Source organism: Bombus bifarius, unplaced genomic scaffold (assembly GCF_011952205.1).
Source record: "Bombus bifarius isolate JDL3187 unplaced genomic scaffold, Bbif_JDL3187 scf7180000007970, whole genome shotgun sequence".
NCBI classification, from domain to species: Eukaryota; Metazoa; Arthropoda; class Insecta; order Hymenoptera; family Apidae; genus Bombus; species Bombus bifarius.
The window spans coordinates 2,578,528-2,601,782 of record NW_022884356.1 but is presented as its reverse complement, the minus strand read 5'-3'; the positions used below and the strand labels follow the sequence as shown (position 1 = coordinate 2,601,782).

The 23,255-nt window shown below is 31.8% G+C and overlaps 1 protein-coding gene across 2 annotated transcripts; it reads left to right on the top strand.

The window, feature by feature from the left end:
- The first annotated feature begins 928 nt into the window (after positions 1–928).
- LOC117212264 lies at positions 929–22,865 on the top strand. 2 transcript variants are annotated; one of them, XM_033456911.1, is made up of 6 exons: positions 934–1,128; positions 2,797–2,931; positions 19,973–20,291; positions 20,375–20,527; positions 20,597–20,741; positions 20,985–22,865. In XM_033456911.1, the coding sequence occupies exons 2-6, from the start codon at positions 2,919–2,921 to the stop codon at positions 21,597–21,599; spliced, it is 1,245 nt and encodes a 414-aa protein (XP_033312802.1). In that variant the 5' UTR covers positions 934–1,128; positions 2,797–2,918; the 3' UTR covers positions 21,600–22,865. The 2 variants fall into 2 exon arrangements, with proteins under 2 accessions (XP_033312791.1, XP_033312802.1); XM_033456900.1 differs by lacking the exon at positions 2,797–2,931 and having other exon boundaries at positions 929–1,128.
- Positions 22,866–23,255: the final 390 nt, after the last annotated feature.

Below are 23,255 nucleotides of genomic sequence, written 5' to 3'. Positions count from 1 at the left end.
AATGAAATGAACTTTTGTAAATATATTTAAATACAGTAAATCCATAACCAAAATATGCACTGTTATATTGTGAATTATATACCAATGAATTATAGTTTTTTTTACGGCATCTAACAAAATAATACGAGCATTCTATTTTACATGCAATAATGTCGTGAAAAAGATATTAAGAACTAGCGATAGAAATAGATTTAGAATTGTCTTATTCGGTAATCTTATTTCAATTAAAAATAATTTGAGGACAAAAATAAACTGCGAGGAATATTTTTAATAAAAGAGACACTAAATTTTACAGAAATATTTGAAATTTATTTTAAAAGTAAAATTTTGTAATATAATACATTTGTTTTTGAAAGAGATTTGCAAAATTTTATGTTAGCAAGCACATTATTTTAATTTCAAATAATTTATTTTTACTTTTGATATTTAAATTATAATAATTCATAGTAGAACTGTAGTGCATAATAGCAAATACTTTATGGTCTGTTATATATCACGAATTAATATTCTTTTAATAAAAATATATTACAAGTAATAAAATAAACCTACTTTATTTTATTTTTCATGTTATTTAAAATGAATGTAATAATCTAATTATAGGTGATAATATCTTTGATCACTTTTACTTAAATTTTTTTATAATACAAACGTGAACTAAGCAAAATTTCATGACTTATTACAGAGTCTTAAAATAGTGAAAAATTGTGTATTTACAGGTGCTGTAAAAATAAAATATTTTATTTGAATGTTTGTGCGAAGTCATACGTCGCGCTCAATGCGCCATCTTGAAATTCAAAGAAAGGCATGCAATGTTGTATGTCTTATCCCCAATATATCAATGGTTTTAATCTTCCTGTCATTGGTCAGGGAACGAGAAAGTCTTCCCACTTCCCACTTTCTAGTAGGATGTAGGATTAGTTTCTTCAGTATGCTACTGACTGCGGTGAGAGATGGACGTGTTGTGTGGTGATTGTATGGTGTTTGAGTTTTCATGAAGTTTTGTAACTTTTGCATCGACATAGAAATTATGTCGATTCAAAATGGGTAATTTACCAACGCTAGTGAAGTTTAGTGCGGCACTTCTCTCCTGCATTTTGGATTATACGCGGGCTGATAACGAATTACAAGGTAATAAAAATCTTCTGTATATCTATATTATGGTGTTCCAAACATCAAGCACACGTGGTTATCCTAATCTACTTGATTCCTACTGTCGTTTACTGACATTTAATATTTTGGCGCCCTTGCTTTCCGTCAAATCCACTTCAGAACACTTAAGTTAATAAGCTTGAAAGATGAATCAACCGTTTGTCAACATTGCATACTGGCTCTTATTTTTTAAATGATAATCCATAATTGAATTTTAATTTTCTTTAAAGAAATTTAAATTTGTTCTTTAAATTTTAATTTTAATTAAATTTCCCATGTTACAAAGTATACAATTACATTTTTAGATTGTACTTTTTGACTAAATCTTGTTTATTTAATTAACGAATCCGAGTATTAGTTTGTATTGCATTACTATGCCTATTTCATATCATGAAAAGTATTCTTTTTCACTGCATACCTATTAAACACAACAGTAATCGAGTCCAGTTCATCTCGAAGCTAATTGTCGTACAATGCTTGCGAGTTCGTAGGCGCACTATACCAGAAATCCTCCTTTCATATCAACCCTGTTTCCTTAGTGTTCATTGTAGTGTTGTCATGCTAACAATTATTCGTAGAATTATTTATTAACAATTATTTTCATAAAAGGATGTTTACATCTAAAAATAATTAAATAGAAATATATGTATTTAAATAAGAATTTTTAAACAGTAAATATGTGTAACTTATCTGTATTTGTGTGATCTAAACTGTCGATACATTTTCAATATTTAGAAAAATTCCGAGTAATCTACATTCTTACCTTCTGTTTCCTATTTTATTCTGAAATGTTAATAAAGTGATAGCAAAAAGGTAGTAATTAAAAAATGCATATTACAGTGATAAAGAAATTATTGATATATCAATTATATGATTTTAATAGGAAATGTCAATGAATATAACTTAGAGTCTAATTTTACGTAAAATATTTATTCGCAAGTATTTTTTGGACATTGTCATGTTTTTAAGAGCTTTCTAGAGTTTAGCAGAATTAATTCTCGCACATTCTAATACTCACTGCATAGTATGCATATTTTATTTCTAACATGTTCAATAACAAACAATCTTGTCATTATAAAAGTGTTGCAGTAAAACATTTGAAAACTGATGAGTCCACGAGATATTTTAATTGTTTTCATAACTGAAATACCTTTAGATTTTCTATAGAATTTATAGGACGTAAATACATCTTATTTTTAAATAACTTTCTAGGATAAAGTTAGGAAGGCTTAAATCAGCCGAATGAGCGCACTAATCAAGGTGTTCATAACACAATTGTTATCGTAATTGTAAATTTCTTTGAGATCCTAACTATGATTATTTGTGAATTATTTCTGTAATGTTTGTATAAAATTTATATTATTAACGTTGCTGCAAATTATACAAAAATTTCAGCTTTATAATATTCATAAAAATTTTCTTTTATCGAAGATAAGAATTAAAAAGATTAGTATCAACAATTAATTACAAACAATTAATTAATTACAAATTTTACAAAAATTCTTATCGTAATTGCTTCGATTGAATAACAGCGAATTGTATATTCTAAGAAGAGAAAAAAAAGAGATGTGAAGAAGTTCAGTAATAGAGGTGTGCCATTAATCAAGCCAAATGATACTAAACCGATGTTTGGCTTGTTTGTGCAAGTGAAAGGAAACGAGGATCGTTTTTACGTAGTTGGAACTCGGTTGTGTACGAGCTCTAGGTTAGAGAAGGCTGTGCTCACCGGCCCTGACCAGGACGGACCACCACCGGGCACAGGAGCGTAGATGCAGGGGAAAGGTATAGCCATAGCTCTAGGATGGAAGTGCCTCCGTGAAACCTTCTAGAAGCAAATCGCGGCATTTGCCGTCACTTTTAACATAGTTGTACATATGTCTACTCATTGAAAATTTTCATTTCGATCCTCTACATACCATGAATCATTCAGGAAACCGAGATAAAATATTTCAAAGAGATATGTACTAGCAATTCTTTAAACAACGTGGTTTAAACTGGCGTAGGTTTTTTCTTTGAGGTATAGTTCACTTGTGCGCAAGTGTATATACACATACACGAATACACGTATGAAAGTATACTCTCATAATTTAAATAGCAATTAAATTATTGAATGATAAATTCAATCCAGTGTCCGAATAGTTTCGTTGTTCGTTCTATACGAGTTCATCAGTCATGCTAATTGTTTCCACCGGACACATACCAATTAATCGGTTGAGCTCGTAACTTTCGCTGAATTCCTTAACAGGTTCACGATATTACTTTAAAGATTCGTTATTCATTTCGTATAATGTTCGAAGCTTTCGTAATTCGAATTCTCCTAGTTAATATTTATCAAGCCTAGGCGCGAGAGTGACTTTGTAATTTTTTCGAAGGAACGATGTTTGCTTGGTATATACGGTGATGTGAAAGAATATCTATAGTCGATAATTTAATTACGTCGCAATTAAAAATTTGATTATTATAACGAGGAATAAAAATTTACATTTATATACATTTAAGTCGTTTTATTTATTTTACTCGTAAATTTCATTCATAATGGAGGTGTGATCGTAATACCTGTATCCTACTTACGTAGAACGTAGAAGAACGTAGAAGCAATGGATTTTTGAGGAGCACGTGAAAACATGCAAAGTAGAAGAGGGATAGTGAAAGGTACGCACGAAAAGTATTTGCACCTACACCAACCTCACTGTTCCAATGAAAATGTTAGTACTTAAAACGCGTAACTATTTCGTCAGATGTGAAATATGGAATAAATTTTTACCTAATTCTATGGTAATATATACGGCAGCGTAAAATTTTCGAAAAGAAATTGGTTACGTAAAGTTGAAAAGGAAAATGCTTATTACGACATAATTATTACGTAATGTATTATAATTTATATTTACGATGCATATTTGTGCAATACAGGGGACATATATTTGATTCTTGTAAATCGCAGAGATTATCGAAACGATTATGTAATTAGGTAAAACATTTGTAAGAAACGTGCTACCGTTAATTAATTATCGATCGTAACATCCTTTCCCTAATGAAGAATAAAAAACATCGTGCATCTTATCTGATGAAACGTTCGTTCGTTTTCCGCGAAGCGTGCAAAAATGAAATTGAACGTTTATTTATTTAGATTTCTCTCTCTGTTCGACTGTTATTTTTAAGCTAAATCGGAGCTAACAGACAATTCTAGGGCACAATGAGAGACGTATACCTTGCTAAATAAAAGATATCTTGCGATTGCGCAATTTCTTTTGCCTCGGTGTAATAGTTTTTTTCCTTTCTGTAATCTCCTTACAATGATTTTAATTAACGTCACCCATAAAGATTTTCATCTGTAGATCAAGAGTTACAATTATGTTACGTTGCAATATTATGTAATAACACATAAGAAATATTTATAAAACAACGATGCCAAGTTACTTGGTGTCTACAATCCTACCATTAGCGTCAATTTCAATCGCGTACAATTTTGCCATCTTGTATTAGCTTGTCCGAAAAGTTTCTTTCGTTTTATAAGGAAATAATAGACGCACAATGTTTTTTGTTTTATATTAGTTTATTGAGTTATGCACGAACGGAATGGATCATAACTAATTCAATAAAATAATATAAAACAGAAATTGTTATGAAACGAAAGAAACTTTTCGTAAAACCTAATATATTTTTAACAGACATCACTGTTCACAGTATTTTCCTTCGCGTCATATTCAATAATTTTCTCGATTAGTTTCATAATAAAGTAATTATACTTTAGCGAAGAGTTTCACGCTTAACGAGTATTGCAAATCCTCGTATCCCTTTCTCTATAATCATTTTGCATACTAAATACATAGGTATTTTACTTTATTGCCTTGAACAATATATGATATTTATAATACGTCTATCTGTAGACACAATTGAAATACGAATAAATGTTCATGCGTTTGAAAGGAGACACCTGTATTTCTTAAGAAACGCCACACGTTTATTCAACGTAATAATATTTGAATTTTTACTTAGTGAGGTAATGGTGCGAGATGTTTAACTGTGCGTTCATTGCAAGAATTATAATTAATCCTGGTGAATTTATCGTTAGTCTTTCTTAATATCTTTAACGTTGAACGGAGTTTAACATTATATCGTAGTTGCGAGGATATTTCGTTTTCCTTTTTTTCTTATGTCTTTGCGACTGTCAGTAGTTATGATGAAAGCGAAACTTGTACGTAAATACTTGCAACTTTTTATATCACATTACAAGTAGAAAGCAGGTACCTACTAGTTACCTGTACAGACTAAATTACTGGTAATTTCTATCGTAACAGTGCTACAGCGTCTAATGCGTTACTAACTAACAAGTTTCATTATAAAGTAATTTTTATGATGTCTAATAATTTAAAGTATATTTTGATTATACATAGTATAGGCTCGTAGTAATAAATTTCAAAGAACATTAAGAAGTTGGAAAGCAATGACAAGTTTTATGAAAATTGCGATTTAATCTGTTCAATAATTATTATATCTTTCTAAAATAAATATAGAATATTCTATCATAAATCTACTTTCGTAAATGCATAAAAACCTTGTTAAATTATTAGAAATTAGTCAAAAAATTATTTTCGATTCCTTAATGCGCATAAAATAACATGCAATTTCTAAATATTTTCTTTACGTTTTTCGTAGTTCATCTATTTCATATATTCCATTAATAGTAAAAAAATTGACGAGCAACGATTCAGCTGACGATTAGCATTAGAAAACTCTCTCTTTGTTGCGTTAAGTCGTTTAATCCCGGTATAATGGAATATCGGATATGCTGTGATCATAAAGAAATAAAATAAAGTACGTATATAGCAGAAAATGTGCATGTGTATATGTAAATGTAATGTAAATAAATGTAAATGTATATATATATATATCCACTATTGTTCGATATGTTTTGTAATAAAATTTTGCAATAGTTAGTCAATTAATGAGCAGGTGCATTTTCCTGGCACATTATGATTCATTCTCTCGTTGGAAAATTATTCTCCCTCTAATTCATCGAGCATGTCCGGGGTTAGCACTGTGAGTTTAGTCTTCCATCATATACACGTGCCATCAGTGGATCGCTGATAGTCCGATAAGCGGTGGCATCCTGTGAGCGAAGCGTGCTTAATATAGTACCATAGCTATCATTTAGATGAAAAGATTACTCCAGAGCTTTTTTAATTAGCAGAATCATGTGCGACTGTCGTTTTACAATTATTGTTTCATATGCATCGATACTCTCTACGATTCGCTCCTGATACAGAGTATAACCGTAGAAGACGATTCTTTGTATACTTTAATGGTATAACGATCATGTTATCACGTGAATAGAAATGTCTGTGAATAGAAAATCTTTTTTAATTAAAAGGATCGATTTTCATTCAACGATAAGTCGAATTTTTCTAACTACTAGAATACATTATTATTTAATGTTCTATTCAGAACAAATTGTCCTTTTTTTAGATTCTCGCTTTGAAATAAACTTTGAAATAAATCGTTCATTCCGTTATATCATACGTTTTACGTTTTGAATTTTATTCCACTCCACTAAATCTTTACACCACCGTGGTCACTTTAATTAAAGCAATTACGTATCACCAGTTGAATTACTTGCGTGCACCACTGCCGTAGAAATTACATACCCAGTGCAACCAGGTCAGAACTCCTATTTTAAATCAGTGAGTGCGCGTACGCATTTGTAAGCACATAATTCGCGGATCAAGAATAATATGTTGTATTACGATGGTTATTGAATTGGTTGAAAATTGTCCCTGTATCAATTGATAATATCGAAACGAGAATAAATGTCATTCAGATTCTGTGGGATTAATAAGTACTTTAGACACCGATACTCGCTGCTACTACGTTCCGTGAAGTTGAAAGGAAATAACATAAGAAATAATTTAGATCCACTTAGAAATCAGACCAGAAAATAGCTGTAATTTCTTGTACATAGGTCAACGTTGAGACGGCAAACAAGAATTTTAGATTACGAAGATTATGAATATTAGAGAATTATGTCATTTATCGTAGTATCGTTTCCTTACTCGATGATTAAACGAAATAAACGTATAATTATATTTATCAAATGTAAAGATACTTTTGTCCAATTTTTCCTCATTTCACGAAAGAATTCACTTGTATTACTTTTCCATTGAACTTTCCAATTAATCATCGCTCGACGATCGAACGAAAGGCTAGCCAGTCGTAACTACAGTTCTAGCAGGTTCGTTAAGGTCATGCGCTGGTTTCTTATCTAGAACTATACTCGATCTCGAAGGCACCGTAGGTAAGCGGAATCTAGACTTTTTCGATGCGGCGAGCTGCTAGTAGAAAGGGAAGTGGGAACAGTAGTCTGTGCACCGAACTACCATTTGATTTTCCAAGGTACCGTTTTCTTCCACGAAACTAGCCTGATCCATCAGAGTCTGGGTGCAGGGCAAACTAACTCCTACCCACGTAACAAGACCCGCATTTTCCAAGTATGTATATCCACAGCTCGTGTACAACGTGGAATTCTTCTTTTTCTTTCTCTCTTTCTTCCTTACTGTTCATCTATCCACAGTATATACCAGTACAGGTACATAGTTCCGATGGTCCCGAGTTGAACAAGTGAACAATGTAAATATATTTGAACGTTTATGCGATCGCATGCGACCGACTTCAGCGGAAGTATCACGCATAGTATTCTGGAAATGCATTGCTGGCAAGTGTGTTCGTTGTTTAGGTGTTCTCGTTGTCCTTTTCCGTGATCGTTGCATTTATGGTGAATTTGTGTTGACTATCTTAATTAGTGAGCTAGTTGGTTGATGATATCTATGTACGTAATGATATTTTAATAATATTTAATTATCCACGCGTTTCTTGTGACTGTAATTTCTCAAATAATATTTAGATTTTTCTTCAGTCTTTGACCTGTTAACTGCGGAGTTTAGTTTCAAAAATTCCTTAGGGGGTGTGCAGATAAAAGCAAGCAACGACAGATATACACGTCGACCGCAGGACGAATGCTCCTATTATAAATTGAAAAAGGTAAGCAAAACGTGGAAGGATTACATTTTTATTCGATAAAAAGTTAACGATTCATTGTTGAAAAAAGATATTGTTATTAAAAACTTAAAAATTGCCAAAAAATAATAAAGCAAAACGTTTCGAGGAATAGCCGATGCATTGGGGAAAATAATGAACCCAATTTATAAAAAGCAATATACAGAACATAACCGATATGCGAAAGAGAATAATCAAATAATCGAACTTTTTTTTTCAAACTTTTTTTTTATTTTATTTTTGTTAATAAAATATATAACAGTTTTCCTGGAAGTACAAAGGAAACATACCGCTAAATTTCATTTATATTACTTTTTACTAAAATTTTGAGTTTTTATAGTTAATGGTTTTTATAGTAAATTTGGAATGAAAACTTTATTATCGATAATAAAGTTTAGGATAAATTTTTGCGCGATAGTCGAATATAATTCAGCAAATTATTCGGCAGTATTATTATTCAGCAGTTTCGTAACGGAACATGAAGACACAGAATTTGACATATGTACAACAGAGTGACTCCCCTCTAAAGAAAGCAGTAAGTTTATCATCCAAATGCAGGTTTTTACGAGGCACTGAGGCAGTCTTACTATCGGCATCCGGCCTGACAACTTCCGTCTCGGCTCTGGTAACTCATCGTCAGTGGAACATCTGCATCCTTCTTCAGTCTACCGCTTCGTCATTTTCCGTTCCTCTTATCCTCGACTATCTCGTTACCTGCTATAAAGAACTTTAATTCGCTGAGAACAGTTTCGAAATACAATACTCGTGCGATGCAATAAAATAACGTTTGCCTCGAATTTCTGCGAAAAATGATTAATCTATGATCTACTTTTCAAGCATATTAACAGGCGATTACCTTTAAATATCTCAGTTTGGAACATAAATTGTAAATGTAGTATTTCGCCAACGAAAATATTGTATGCAGGTAAATACATAGTTTGATCTAGTTTTACACAACGCGAAGTAGATGAAAAAACATAGCTTTTACAATTACAATTAGCGAAGAACTCTATCAAATGTAGAGTCAGAATCATAGAAGTTAAGATAGCATACAAATAATTATAATTGTCGAGTATATTCAATAAAAGAAAAATGAAAGGTAAGCTATCCATCGAAAAGAGATGTCGTAAATATTTCTCAGTTATACGTGTAAATAATACATATTTGAAATTATTCAAAGTTTACATTTCTGATGATTAGGGATTGACAGTAATTAGCAATGCATTGAATTATCTCTCGTTGAGCTGAGAAAAATATGAGCTATTAAATTATGTATGCATCTATAATAGGTGTTTGCAATTGTTATGCGAACGACGGCATTGGATTACGAGCCGATTCTGTTCTGTGAATCTATTCTGAAGATCGTTACCCATATTTGAAAGTACAGTTTAACCGATATTCTGTATATACGTGTAACGGTGTCGTGTGAATGGAAGAACGTATACGTTCATTAAGAAATACGTTGTTCTTTCATCGGAATTTTCCTCATAACGATATATTGCTACAAGATATATCTATATGCAGTTTTTTATTCTTCCTTTTTTTCGACCTACAGTATCAACATCATCTTTCGTTATACTTTCACTAGTATTTTTTCTTCTTCTTTTTTTAATTATTTGAACTCAAGCAATTTGAAACCATTTTATCAACGCGTACCTGTCTTTTTTTTTTTTATTAGATCATTTGAAATCTTAATGAACCTTTATTTCTGTTTACATTGTTAACTAACTTGAAACATCCTTTCATCCTTCCATCTTTCTTCTCATTAGTCATATCGCTTGACATCAGTCAAGTCGCTTGAATTCAAATAATTAATTTGAACGAGGCTTTAATGGCATCAAGATTCTGATTATGTATTTATGACCGGAAGTACGTATACGTATACATGTACATGCTTAAAAACAGCCGGTAGACATTTTTCAACTCCGTGCCATTTCTCCATAGAAATTTATCTCTACTTACATGACTTACTTGACATAAAATATCTTATCAAATTTCCATCCTTTTCCTCGTAAAGTCTCTTAAACTCGTGTAACTCGATCAATCCGAACAAGACTTTAATGCATCAGGATTCTGGCTACCAGAGCGTTTATGCAGGTTCATATCTTCATGAACATACTTGGAAAGAATGAAAGCTAAGCAGTCATCTGTTTCACCTACCAAATATTACGCCGATCGCTGCACTTCGGATATTTTATACATCTCTGCGTATTGTGTCTATCCCGTGCGCTTTTCCACCTGTAAATTTCTCATACACGCATAAACATCTGCAATCTACCGATTACTTATGACGGGAAATACGTGTGTATGTGAATATCCTCGAATCAGCTGGTAAACATTTTTCAACACCTCCAGGCCATTCAAGATTTTACACCTGTGCGTTTCCCCTCTCGATTTACCGGCAAGCGGATTCTCGCGTAGCGAGGCAAATACCCGGGGAAAATGAATTCGAAAACGTGAAGCGGGATGCGGATTCATTGTTATGCGGACAACGTTGCTAGGTCACCGGTGCATTTTACACGATAATGCCCCAGGGTTCTTCTCCTTCTTAGCTTCGACGTCTTTCTCATTCTTCGCTCTATTCCCCTCCCTACGTTTTACTTATTATTATTTCACGGGATCGGGCCACGAGTTATAACTGTACATTTCTGTGGTGCCGGGATAGGTCTTGGCATTAACTAAGTTACGTAATGACTGGTTTCCTCGGAGAATGAATACTCGGTGCGCGACCTGCCTCTTTTTCCCTCTTCGCGGCGCGGCATCGAGACCGCTCGCTTCGGGGACCACGCAAGTAAATCCCGATGTACAGTTACTTATTTGTACAAACACGAGAAACTCGAGCGACGATACCACCGGTCAACGGACCCAAAACGCGTCTATCCTTTTGCGTTAGTCGTTCGAGTGACGTTACGTTGCATAATAAATTAGATCGATGATCTTTATGCATTCATGGGATATTTGAAGGTGCGAAAGGACACAGGATACGCGCAATATGCAGAATTTTTATTGGTTATTAATATTTAGTAGAAACGTTAACGTTTAGTAGTTATAGAAGCGATTTTTTACCCAGGTTTTGTTCGTTTCATAATCGTAAAGAAAATAACGTAAAAACTAGGTTTCTGTACGTTGCACTTTTAATTAAAGAACTTTGGTTAAATCAGCCATTTTCAACAAAATCATATACGAATGAAAATAATTGTCGAAGACTTTGTCGCTTTAAAATGTTAATTGAACGGTGAGATCCCAATGTACGTATACTGTTATATTCTAGTCATGCGCGCAGTACTCAATCGAGGCTAGCCGACTACAACGACACGATTAGGATTCCGATAGAATTTGGTCGCTTCCTGGTACTACAGTAATCTCGTCATTTTGGTGCCAAAGAAATCCGAAAGCTAGTTCCTAAGTATCGCTTTACAATGTTGTATCGAGATTTGCCAAACAGGGGAAACTTTACGCGATCACTATGAACGTAGAAACAAAAATGGTTTCTTACTTGCGTGGTTTTTGTCAACATTTAATCGACTATATGTAACTTCGTCAATGTTTGATCGACTATAAATCTGTTTACTTTCATAAACAATAACGCCTACACAAATATCGAATTGCTTATACGTTTTATATTTTATCGTCTAAAAGAGTTTTGGTTGAAGCGTGTATTATATTTCTACAGTATTTCTACTTTCACGTGCCTAATTAATTTTATGTTCCTTCTGTTTTTGCAAATTTCGATACGATAATCATCTTAACAATGTAGTATAGATTTGATAAAATCTTCCAGTGAAATGTTATTTTATCAAAACAATAATCAGTGAAAGTTTCGAAAAGCTTCAATTAATGAAGCTAATTTAAGCGAAGGATCCTAAACGATTGTTTTCAGCATGCTTCTGTACAATGGTATTAAGAAGTCAGTGTTCTCTTTCCTCATTAAAAATTAAATTTCTATTACCAGAGGACAATTACAAATTAAAAATTCCCAATTCTCTTAATTTCGCGTAGAAATTTAATAGATTCATTACAATGCCTTTTAAAGACTTTTTGTAACGTAAAACACATACCCAGGTAAAGGCTCATTTTCTTTGCGTTACGTATCTTTTTAAATAGCCCCATACATTTTAATTTCTTTGATACAAGTCATAAACTCTCTCTCTCTCTCTCTCTCTCTCTGGTATCTTCATAGAACCGACGAATACCTTTACAATACCGATCAACGCGTAATTTCTTCGTCTCTTTTAATTTACGTATCGTTTAGCCGTTTTCACTATAGTACAAAGACGTTACTAACAATAGTTAGCATCTATGATGATTATACACGGTCGTTGCATTGAAACCTTTTGTACGTTTCTACAAAATACAGCTAGCAATTAGCATGGACCGATGTAAATGGCGTGACAGCGTTTAATTATATCAATTCACCAAGTATTTCACAGTCTGGTTGAAGATCTCACGAAGTTTCTCCTGGTTTAGACATTGATTGTCGCACGGTGACCGAGGAACTTCCACTTTGCGAAACGGGAACGGATTCCGCAACGAGGAAACGTTTAGGAGAGAGAACTCGGTTCCTACTTTGGCAATGATGCAGATTGTCGTTCTAGATAGCTAAATTGACCGTGGGTATGTGGAAAGCTCTCGTACGCGGCTAAATGACAATTTCTCTTTCACCAATTGGCCGAAAACGAACTCGTGCGCGATCAAAACTGGGTTACTTTTAGCGATGCTCTCTAAATCAATGATCGATGACGATTGTTAGCTTTCTTTTCTGCTTTTTTTGTTATATCAAGATCACAGTAAAGAAACGCGATAAAAATACTTTTTTGTCGACTTCTGTTACTTTAAAGCCATTTTTGAGTAAAAGGGAACGCTTTTCCAAAAAGTAGTAGAAAGTGAAAAGGACTTGTTAAGTAAAAAATTGACAAAGTCTTGTGGAAGCTATACCGCTGAGGCAAACGCAAGGCATATTCTAATAACTTTCGATATTTCAATATCGCGACAAGCGATATTTATAAAATTACGAAGAAGATCAAATAAATTCTGAATTTTGAAATTGTTCTGCTATAAAAAAAAAGGATGATTCCTTTTTACTCCTCGTATCAGAAAGCGATTTTTCCTACGACGAGAAATTGTTCAAGCGAAAAGTACATTTCTTCTAAACTAATTATGATACATTTTCTAACATGTGAGTTTATAGTTACATGGAAATTGCGTAGACTGCGTTCCTTGCCGGAAGGGATAATCGGTTAAAATATAAAGATACGGATCATTTTGCAACTAGGCAAAACCGTAGAACGTAGTTCTACGAAATGTTAGCCTGAAATATAAAAGACCAGAACTTTCTCCCAATGCTCACCGATCGTTGATGCGAATTCACATGAAATACTGGAAAGTGAGTTTTACATTCTTTGTCCAAGTGTCACGATACGATTCATCGGTCTGATAAAAGTTAATGAAATTTACATGTTGTCAAAGAACGACGAAAAGCTTTGTTAAAAAATATCTTTAAGGTATTGAAACTAGTATACGTTGCTTGTTTCTGACTCAGTTTAATATAATATAATATAATATAATTTTCTATGTGGCTGTCAAATGTTTGGAAATAAGTTTAACTATTTTTAAATCCATAAAAATTACTTCGATGATCTGTTTCTCTATTTTACACATCAGAAAGTTATAAAAACTTACAAACAATTTCAATTGTGATAATTCGTTTAATTATCGAATCGGAAGAATATACATTAAATAATCTGTTTAATAATAGAGTATTGTTATTTAAACTACTGACAAAATAGAATAAGTTTCGCTTATTTTGTTCCATCGAATAGCTCGTCAAAACTCCTCTTTCATCTTCTTGAAAATTTCTCTAAAAATCTGCTATAATTGGGTTGCATAATGTCTATTAATGATCCGTTTAATCGAAGAATGAAAATTTAATTGGCAGCAACTCGATTATGTCTATATGCATATAGCACTTACGTATGAGCGTTCTTCCTTTTTATGTCGAAAGAACACGATGATCGTCAGTCAGATCGCTGAACAAAAGCGTTGCATCAGTGACGTAATGCATTTATGCGATAATACAGTGGCATAAGTGAACTTACCGTGCATGATGTCAGTAAAGCGTAATGACGGTTCAACATTTAACAACGTGAAGTTTCTTAACAGAAATGCTAATTGCTAGATACAATTTCGAATTTATATTACGAGACATATCAGGACAATGATGCGTTTAATACCCTTACGGTATAAAACAGTGAATCTATATCAGTAAACGATATAATTTGAAATTTGTATTATAATCTGCATTTGATTTTTTAAAATATATAACAAACTTAACAAATTAATTATAAAAAGATATGACAAATTTTATTAATTCGATAAAAATTTGTAAATCGTGTCGACGAGATATTTTAATATTAAAAAACGAAGAATCGTTTACAACGACGGCATAAATATATTTCTGTATAAGAAAGAAGAAAGAAAAATTTCAGGCATATAACAATCGTCTATTCGAACAATCTAACAATTTAAAACCTACTATATGTACTTTTTATTCAATCCCATATAACACTTATCGCTACCATAAATTCTTTTCATTGTTAAAACAATTGAGATTTGGGCGACAATCGTTGATGAACGGTCGCGATAAAATGGAAGAACAGCCATTGCCGGATATTTATGGAAAAGATGCGCTGCTGACACAGTACCGCTTGTTCTACGCGTTTTATGTCAGATCAGACGCGTAAACGCGCGTACGCACGCGCCAGTCACGAGCATCTGCTTGCTATCCGGCTCCATTTACCAATTGTGCTCGTTAATTTCACGACACCCCGTTCCTTCGTGCTAATTGGTCGCTTTAATGGATTTCATGCAGGCTAAAATGTCCAAAAACAGGAATAAACCATCTACAAATTAAACCTGGAATACTTAATTGCTTAGTTAGATGTTAATGAAAATATACCGTAGACATTACGAATTATCAACTCCACCAGAAAATTCTATCTTCCTTCTGAAGCACAAAATTCCCAAACACGAAAAACTATTAAACAACTATCTGAAAAATTATTCCACCTAATTGATCTGTTAGTAATAAAAAATTCATTTCTCTTTAGAGAAGCTTGTATGGAACTATAGACTCCAATTCGATTGAGAAAAAATAAGCACTTTTAAAACAATTTTTAAAATTTCGTTAGTCACGCAAGGAGTTAAAGGTCATCCTATATTAAACTTACTATCTCATTTAGTATGAGAACAGTGGAAGTTATTACATATAACTAGTACGACTTCCTGAACAATTTCTCATAATCTTTTATATTTTATTGTAAAACAACCTGTAATTAAAGGAATCGTTATTGGAATGTTCCATAAAAAAATCATTACACTAAAGCTATTATGCTTTCATTTAAATCAACAATCATTGAATCGTTCCTCGAAGTAATGAAACACGAAGTAGTCCGTAGTGAATTCTCGAGTAACCTAATAACACGAATCTCGGCCGCAGATTACACACGAAAATAATAAAACCTTAAAACTGTTACCGTAACATCGTATAATTATACACGATGATGTACCTCTAACATTTGTATCGTTCCACATTCTGATTCCCTACTGTGAAAACATCGCGAATATCAAGATCTATCGTAAGAAAATTTTTCTAGTGAAACCGTTGCTCGCGATACTTCCTGACCCGTTTTTCCTTTATTCCAAATAAAAGAAAAATTTGGAATTTCATTCAATCAACAACTACGCAGAAATTTATTTTACATCTGGGAAGTGCGACAAAAAAATCCAAAGGAACATTTAAGAAATTAATCTTTGCATTCTACGATAATTTGTCAAATATTGCTTCTATAATTTCTACAAATTGTATAATTTCTTCTTCGACGAAAAATTCTGACTCGTTAACTTGGCGTGACTCGTTAAAAAAAATGATGGACTCTATCTATCTTCTTAAAGTCACACAAAACTTGAAATGAAAGTAACGAAAACTTCACGAATTCATCATCTACATTTGAAATTAACAAGTTATTTCGTTTTCCATTATTTCATATGAAAATACTTTCTTTCTACGCACCAAATGACATAAAAATCGACGATAATGAACTTTACATATGAATTCACACTATACAGTAATCGTTTCTTTCGTAGCTTATACATCTACTCACAATCGTCGAAGAGCGAATGAATTAATTGGATTTGTCTATAGATTAATTATTAGTTGCTTTCACTTGGTTTTTCGGATCGAAGAATGAAGAACCTCCTTTTGACTTTCCCTCGTGCATCCGGTACAGGAAAAGGCTAAACATTCGAGTTCGCCGATTGCATCTTGTATATCGCGAGTTTCGATTTCGCAATAGACTCATTGCTTTAGCTTGCCGACCTCTCAACGTCCTTGCAGCGACTCTCATTAATATATAATTTCATTCCTGAAATTTCATCGTTTATCGGATAGTCTCATGATCGCTTTTTCGACAAATATTTCACTCTTTACAGCGATGAATTCATTGAAGTAGTACTTACAGGCTCGTGTAATTTTTTATCGTTAAAAATAATTTCACGAAAATCAGAATAAACGATTATTGCGTTATTGATTATCGCAGCGTGATATAGCGCTATCAAAATACGAATGCCGCGCACACAGAGGAATAGTTGTAAAATCACTTTTGTGAAAGTAGAAAACACGATGAGTCTAAAAACTACGTTAAAAGTAATAGAGCTGTAACAATATCTGTTATCGTTTTACAACGGAAATCTTAAGAAACTACAGGATAGTCGGTGTAAAAACGTTAGAAAGCGATAATTTCGTTGCAAGAGACTATATTATTTTTGCATTCGAATACAATCGAACATTCCTTAAAAGTGAAAGTACATACGGTTACGAGCGATTTGTGTAAAATTCTGCGATGTACCGAAAAGGAAAATTCTTTTTCCTTCTTTTACTAGTAAAATTTTTTTCTACGATAGTTCGCACGTTTTACTTCCCTTAGCTTGCGCTAATTCACTTTTTATATGGGAGATGTCGGAAAATTGAGAAAATAAAGGGGAGCAAATGAAAAATAAGAAAATAATCAAGGGAAACAACTGATCTTGATCGAACGTCCCTTTCTTATCGTGCATAATAACATTAATGAGTATCTTAATTAATCTCTAGAGGTTGAGAACCTTCTCCAAGGTAAATCACCAACACTTGATGTTACGAGCAGTGCGCCAATAGCAACAAGAGGGGAATGCCGTGCGCGGATCGTTGAAAAGTTTCACCTGACCAGTAATGGTACTTCCTGCTAGTCAGGTGGACTATACGTTGATTCATTGGGGGCATATACCCTTCATTGGATTGCAGTTTTATAGTCGTACAACTTCCACGGGTATACCACCAAGATGATACGCTTAACGCTGCTAAAATCCCGAATACATACCCGATCATATCATCTATTCTTTCTTTTCTTCTTTGTCTATTACTTTGGTTTCATTCTAATTATTTCAATTCTGTTTAAATGAAATTTCTTTACCATCGTTTGTATATATATATAAATTACTTAATTATAGAAACGTGTAGAAGAATTTACAAAGATTTGTATATGATCGCTGTGGTTGTGTTTATATTCATAAACATTTGAATGTTTATGTTCAACTGCTACCAGAAACAAAAATCGAGATAGTATAAAATATAATCAAATTACATTTAAGGTAAGAAATTTAAAAGCGTATTTGACGGAACAGATTTAAATTTAAACTAAATACAGAATAAAATATTCGCGTGTAGATAGGAAATTGAATAAGCAAACAAAGGAACTCTTTAATGTTCATCTACGAGAAATTTCCTTTGCTTTACTCCATCTTGTAATCATTTGCATATCAAAGGGATTTTAAAAGACGTTTTCTCACCTAACTATCGGTACAAGTGCGAACTAAAGATCTGTTTGCTTCAGAGAAACTGGTAATACTGGAACCGTTTTGAATTTTCTGGTTTTCTTTCTGCCAGCTTGCGCGACGTGTCATTTAAAATTAAAAATACCTTTTTTAACCCTCTTTGTCGTTAACCCCCTTTTATACGATAAAGTTGATGAAACAAAATTCGTTATACATATTTCAATTTTTTTTTATTATAGCATTCTTTAACGCCTTGGATTAAAGAAAAATAATATTTTAAATAAGATTAATTGGTATATAATTTTCACATTCAGCTTTATTATATATTAGATATTATGTATCCATATATAGTGTAAGTTTTCTATTTCTAATTGCTTTGGAATTTATATTTGAATCGTGAAGTTATTGACAAAATTCGACATTGTTTCTGCACATGCTCGAAACAATCAACTATTGTAACTAAATATAAGTATTTAGAATCGATATGCGTATTCTATGCTACGTTCAGTTTCACTTATTTCATTAAATATCTATTACTTCGTCTATACACTATCATATATAGTAGAAGAATTTTTTTGCATTGTTTCGTATTAAATTCTATTTATATTTTTCAACTTATTTTCAATTTATATTTTTCATTGTCAAGCATGTCACATATTTATTTAAGTTTTCTACAAAGCTATGTAATTTGGAAATATCTTTTAAATATTTAATTTGTTTATCATTGTAATATCGTTACTTGTTGATACATTGTTATACTGAGCTAAATTAAATAAACTAACATAAATTTGGACCAAACTAAATTCTTTATTGAAATGTTATTGAATTTTCATATGTATAAAAAATTAATTTATAACAATATTAATATAATTACGTATACAAATAAATGTATCTTGCTTTCTACTCTGTGTATATTTTGAAATCTTATCTCAAGCGATGTAAACTTTTTGAGTTTATACATCGAGTGAAGTAAATTTGAGAATTCAAAGTTTAGAATGTGACAAAGGAAGTAGAAACACGAGATAACGTTCTCAACCTAGAGAGAATGTAATCGTTGATCCTTCCGCTACCCTACGAAATGGATGGAACACGTAATCATGAAACCAACAACCGCATTCCTCATATACGTACTAAATAGGCCCTCACAACTGCATAAGGTCTACCTGATACGAGGACTCTGTTTCATTGTATTACGAGTCATTGCTCTTCTTCTTTAGAATACATACCACCACGAAGAATTGTAAAGTTTGCATTAGGTCATCTAATACGTAATACAATTTACTTATTAAACAATATAAAACACAAACAAAAATTCTAAAAATTATATAAATTTTTTATAAATAATACAATAATTAAAAAAATTATGTAATGGAATAGCAATTATAAAGAGAGTTGCGTTAGGGATAAATATATTTCACGTAAAAGACATTTTTGATTCGAATAACGTAATTAAAGATCACTTTATATTAGCATTCCTTATATTTAAGTATATTTAACATTGGTACTTGGCGAGTATGTGTGTCAAGCATTTGGGGCACAGCTTCAGGCTATGGATCATTGATCAACGCAAGAATTCGACTTGCATGTTCTTCTTACGTCCCTCTTACGCGAGATTCATAAAGTGGCACATTTTATTCTAGAAGTATAAAACAGTTCAAGTTATACTTGTTTTTTAATAATATAGCTTTTAGTAAAATGGATAAAATAGTATTTATATTGGATTATTTAAAATAGAAATATATTAAAAATGAATCGTTAATAGCACTACAATGTAGCACTACAAATATATTAATATTATAATTATAAAAATAATTAACATTAAAAAACCATTATATATTTTTGAGTTATTTGATTCTTAAATATTTATTATTATATAGAGGAAACTATTGTACATTTTTTATGATTACAGAATGTGTTGAAGGACACAGTGGCTGCAAGAGATGTAGAGATGGAACATGTGCAAGATGCGCAGTTCTTTTACATCAAGGAACTTGTGTCGATACTTGTCCTCCAGGTCATATTGCAGATTGGTCAACTAGAGATGAATACATGGGCAGAATTTGTAAAGAAACAGGATATATGTTTGGATTTACTGGCAGTCAAGTAGCCATTTTGGTAGGAGTTGTTTCTGGTGCAACTATATGTATTCTGATAATATTATGCGGGGCTATAATTGTACATAGAAGAAAGAAAAAAGCTGCTAAACTAATCCAACAGTTTGAAGACAGGTATTCTTTGCTAAATCTTTAATGTATTGTAAGTGTGATTAAAAATGAATAATATTAAAAATATGATTTAATTTATGTTTTAGTGCAGAGAGAAGAGAATTTTTGAAACATCTTGCAATGCTTAGAGGGGAAGGCAACACGTTTCTTTCTATGCTCAATGACACAAGGAGACAAGTTAGGGAGTTGTACTATTCAGGAAATAATGGAGATGGTGCTGTTGGAATACAAGCCTATAGGTACAATTATGCAATTAGCATAAGCTATCGATTGATATATTCTTTCTTTATTATAATTATGATTTATAGACCAGTTTTGCGGGATTTGGCAAGGATACTGGTTCTTATTAATAGGAGAGACGATGAAATACCAATTCCTCCAGATGATTGGCAAAGACTTTTTTCATGGGCTGAGAGATTATTAAGAAGATACAAAAGGCACAGCTCACCTGAAGTAAGCTAATTTCTTTGTTTAAAACTTATATGAAAAACAAAAATCGAATTCCAAAGAGCTTGTTATTCTAAATTTTGCTTTTTTTCATGCAAGTCTCTAAAACACTTTGGTGAGTCATGCACGTTGAAGGAGTAATTACATATGCATGAGTAAAAAAGAATTTCTTTTAAGTGAAATTATATAAACCAGTAAAAAATTATGTATTTTGTATCAAATTTAAAGGATAACATTTTATACTTCAAGGTGGCTCAACTTATAACATTCTTACAACAACCAACAGCATCCGTCCAAATAAATTCAACACAGCAAGTAACAATCACACAATCACCTCAGCCTTATGAAACAAGAACCACTCCAACCAATCTAACTACATTCCAACCAAATGCACCACTTACAACATTTCAAGCAAGCGACAAATCAAGTATCAGCCCTGCAAGTTCCAGTCTTGGATATATAAAAGATAGCCCTGTGAGCTCCAGCCTTGGGCAAAACAGCTCTGGAGCTTATAACGAGAAACTTAGTCCAAATGGATCTAGCATAGGACAAACAACTCCACTAGTATATGATAACCAAAAACGACTGAAACCTTCGAATACACATTTCCAAGAACTTGCCATTTCCACTTTTAATCATAAATACAATACTGGTGCAACATTAACAGAATCCACTTGTGCAATAGATGAATGCGAGGCAAATGGACTCGATCGTGAATTAAATCCTCAGTGGGAATTTCAAAGTAGTACAGAGGCTGCTAACTATACTATTTTATCAGATTGGTCACCTGCTCGTGAATACCTCATTGATGACTTTACAATTCTCGGTTTCCGACCACAAGATGAAATTACCACGGAATTGTAAATAATATATTATGATATACATAATTTATATATTTCTTTATAGTTTTTGCTCATAAATATATATTTTCTATAAATAAAAAAATTTTCTATTTTATAAATAGGAAATATATATTTCATTTATTTCTATTCTTTCATTCATTCTAAAACTGTAATATCTAAAGCCATAATCGAGAAATATCATGGACTCTCATATTATTGGACTAATTTATTCGTATATAATGCATTTTCAGCCATTCTTATAAATAAAATTTTAAATAAATATATTATTTCTATATCATTCTTTAGACATTCAAGTATATATAAAATATTTCATAATTATTAGGTTGATTGAGACAAGTAAATTTTTCATACCAAAACAAATAGAAAAATTGTACCTAAAGCTTGATTTTCAAGAACCAAAAGTAAAAATTTCCAGCCTATATTTCTAGCACATGCTATTTCAGGTATTAGATGGTAGAATGCATAAAATATTGGTTTCTCAATGTTTTTTGAGTATTCAAGAGCTGTAAGAAAGAAAATAGATATTATGTTCTTAATTTATTCGTAATCTACTATGTTAATGTAATAGACGTAAAACATATCTTTCATTCAAAATCATTATTCAGATATTTTTTGATCTAAACACATGATGCGCTAATGCACATTTGATCCTATACCTAAACAGCATGCACCAGAATTAAAACACTTAAAATCTTCAAACCAAATCTTCGAATTGTACAACTTAATAAAATACTTCTTAATTTCTTTTTGTTTAGGACAAGTTGTTTTTCTTGATATTCCATGATTTTGAAAAAATCTGTATGTGTCTGTATGCATGTATGTATCCTAGTTTGTGTATTATATATGTATGAGTTCTGCGATAGAATGAATTTATGATACTATCAGCTAATTGTAAGCGTTTTGTTTAAATGATATTCTTTATTTAATTTCTATATTACAAATTAATAATTATTATATAATTTACTGTACTAGTCAATATTTCCTTTTATGCAAGAATATGAATTATGTTATGAAATTATGTCCTTATACTACCAATGCCTGAAGTAAGTCTATAAAAATAGTTTTAGATCTTTAATACAAATATTTTTTTATCGATGCACCAACATATCATTATTAAATAAAAATTGCAAAATATTTACGATATAACACATGTATGTATACATACCTGTATATGTTGTTACACAAAAGACCAGAATGGTCGGCTGTATGTACAAATTGATGTAAATAATATTTTACTAGCAAATATGTAAGATAATTATAAATATAATATATATATATACATATATATACCTAAATATAATCAATCCATCTTTTTATATTTTTAATTAATTTCCATTTTCAAAGGAACTATTTTTCTACAATTATAACATTACAATAAATGTTGCTGTGTTTAAAATATTATCATTTTTACAATTCTTTCTGTGCGGTAAAATTATATAATTTATACAAATTCAATTGTTTGTATCAATTGTTTTTTACAGAAATTAATCTCCTTTTATTGTTAATTGACTTCTAAGCAAACGTAATACTTCGATCAGAAATTTAGATAAATAAAAATTATTAAATAAAATTATTCACACATTTTAGATTTTGATGTTTCTAATTTGGCGGGTTGTAACACAGGAAGTAATAAAACGACGCGCGCACCCGGATGCTG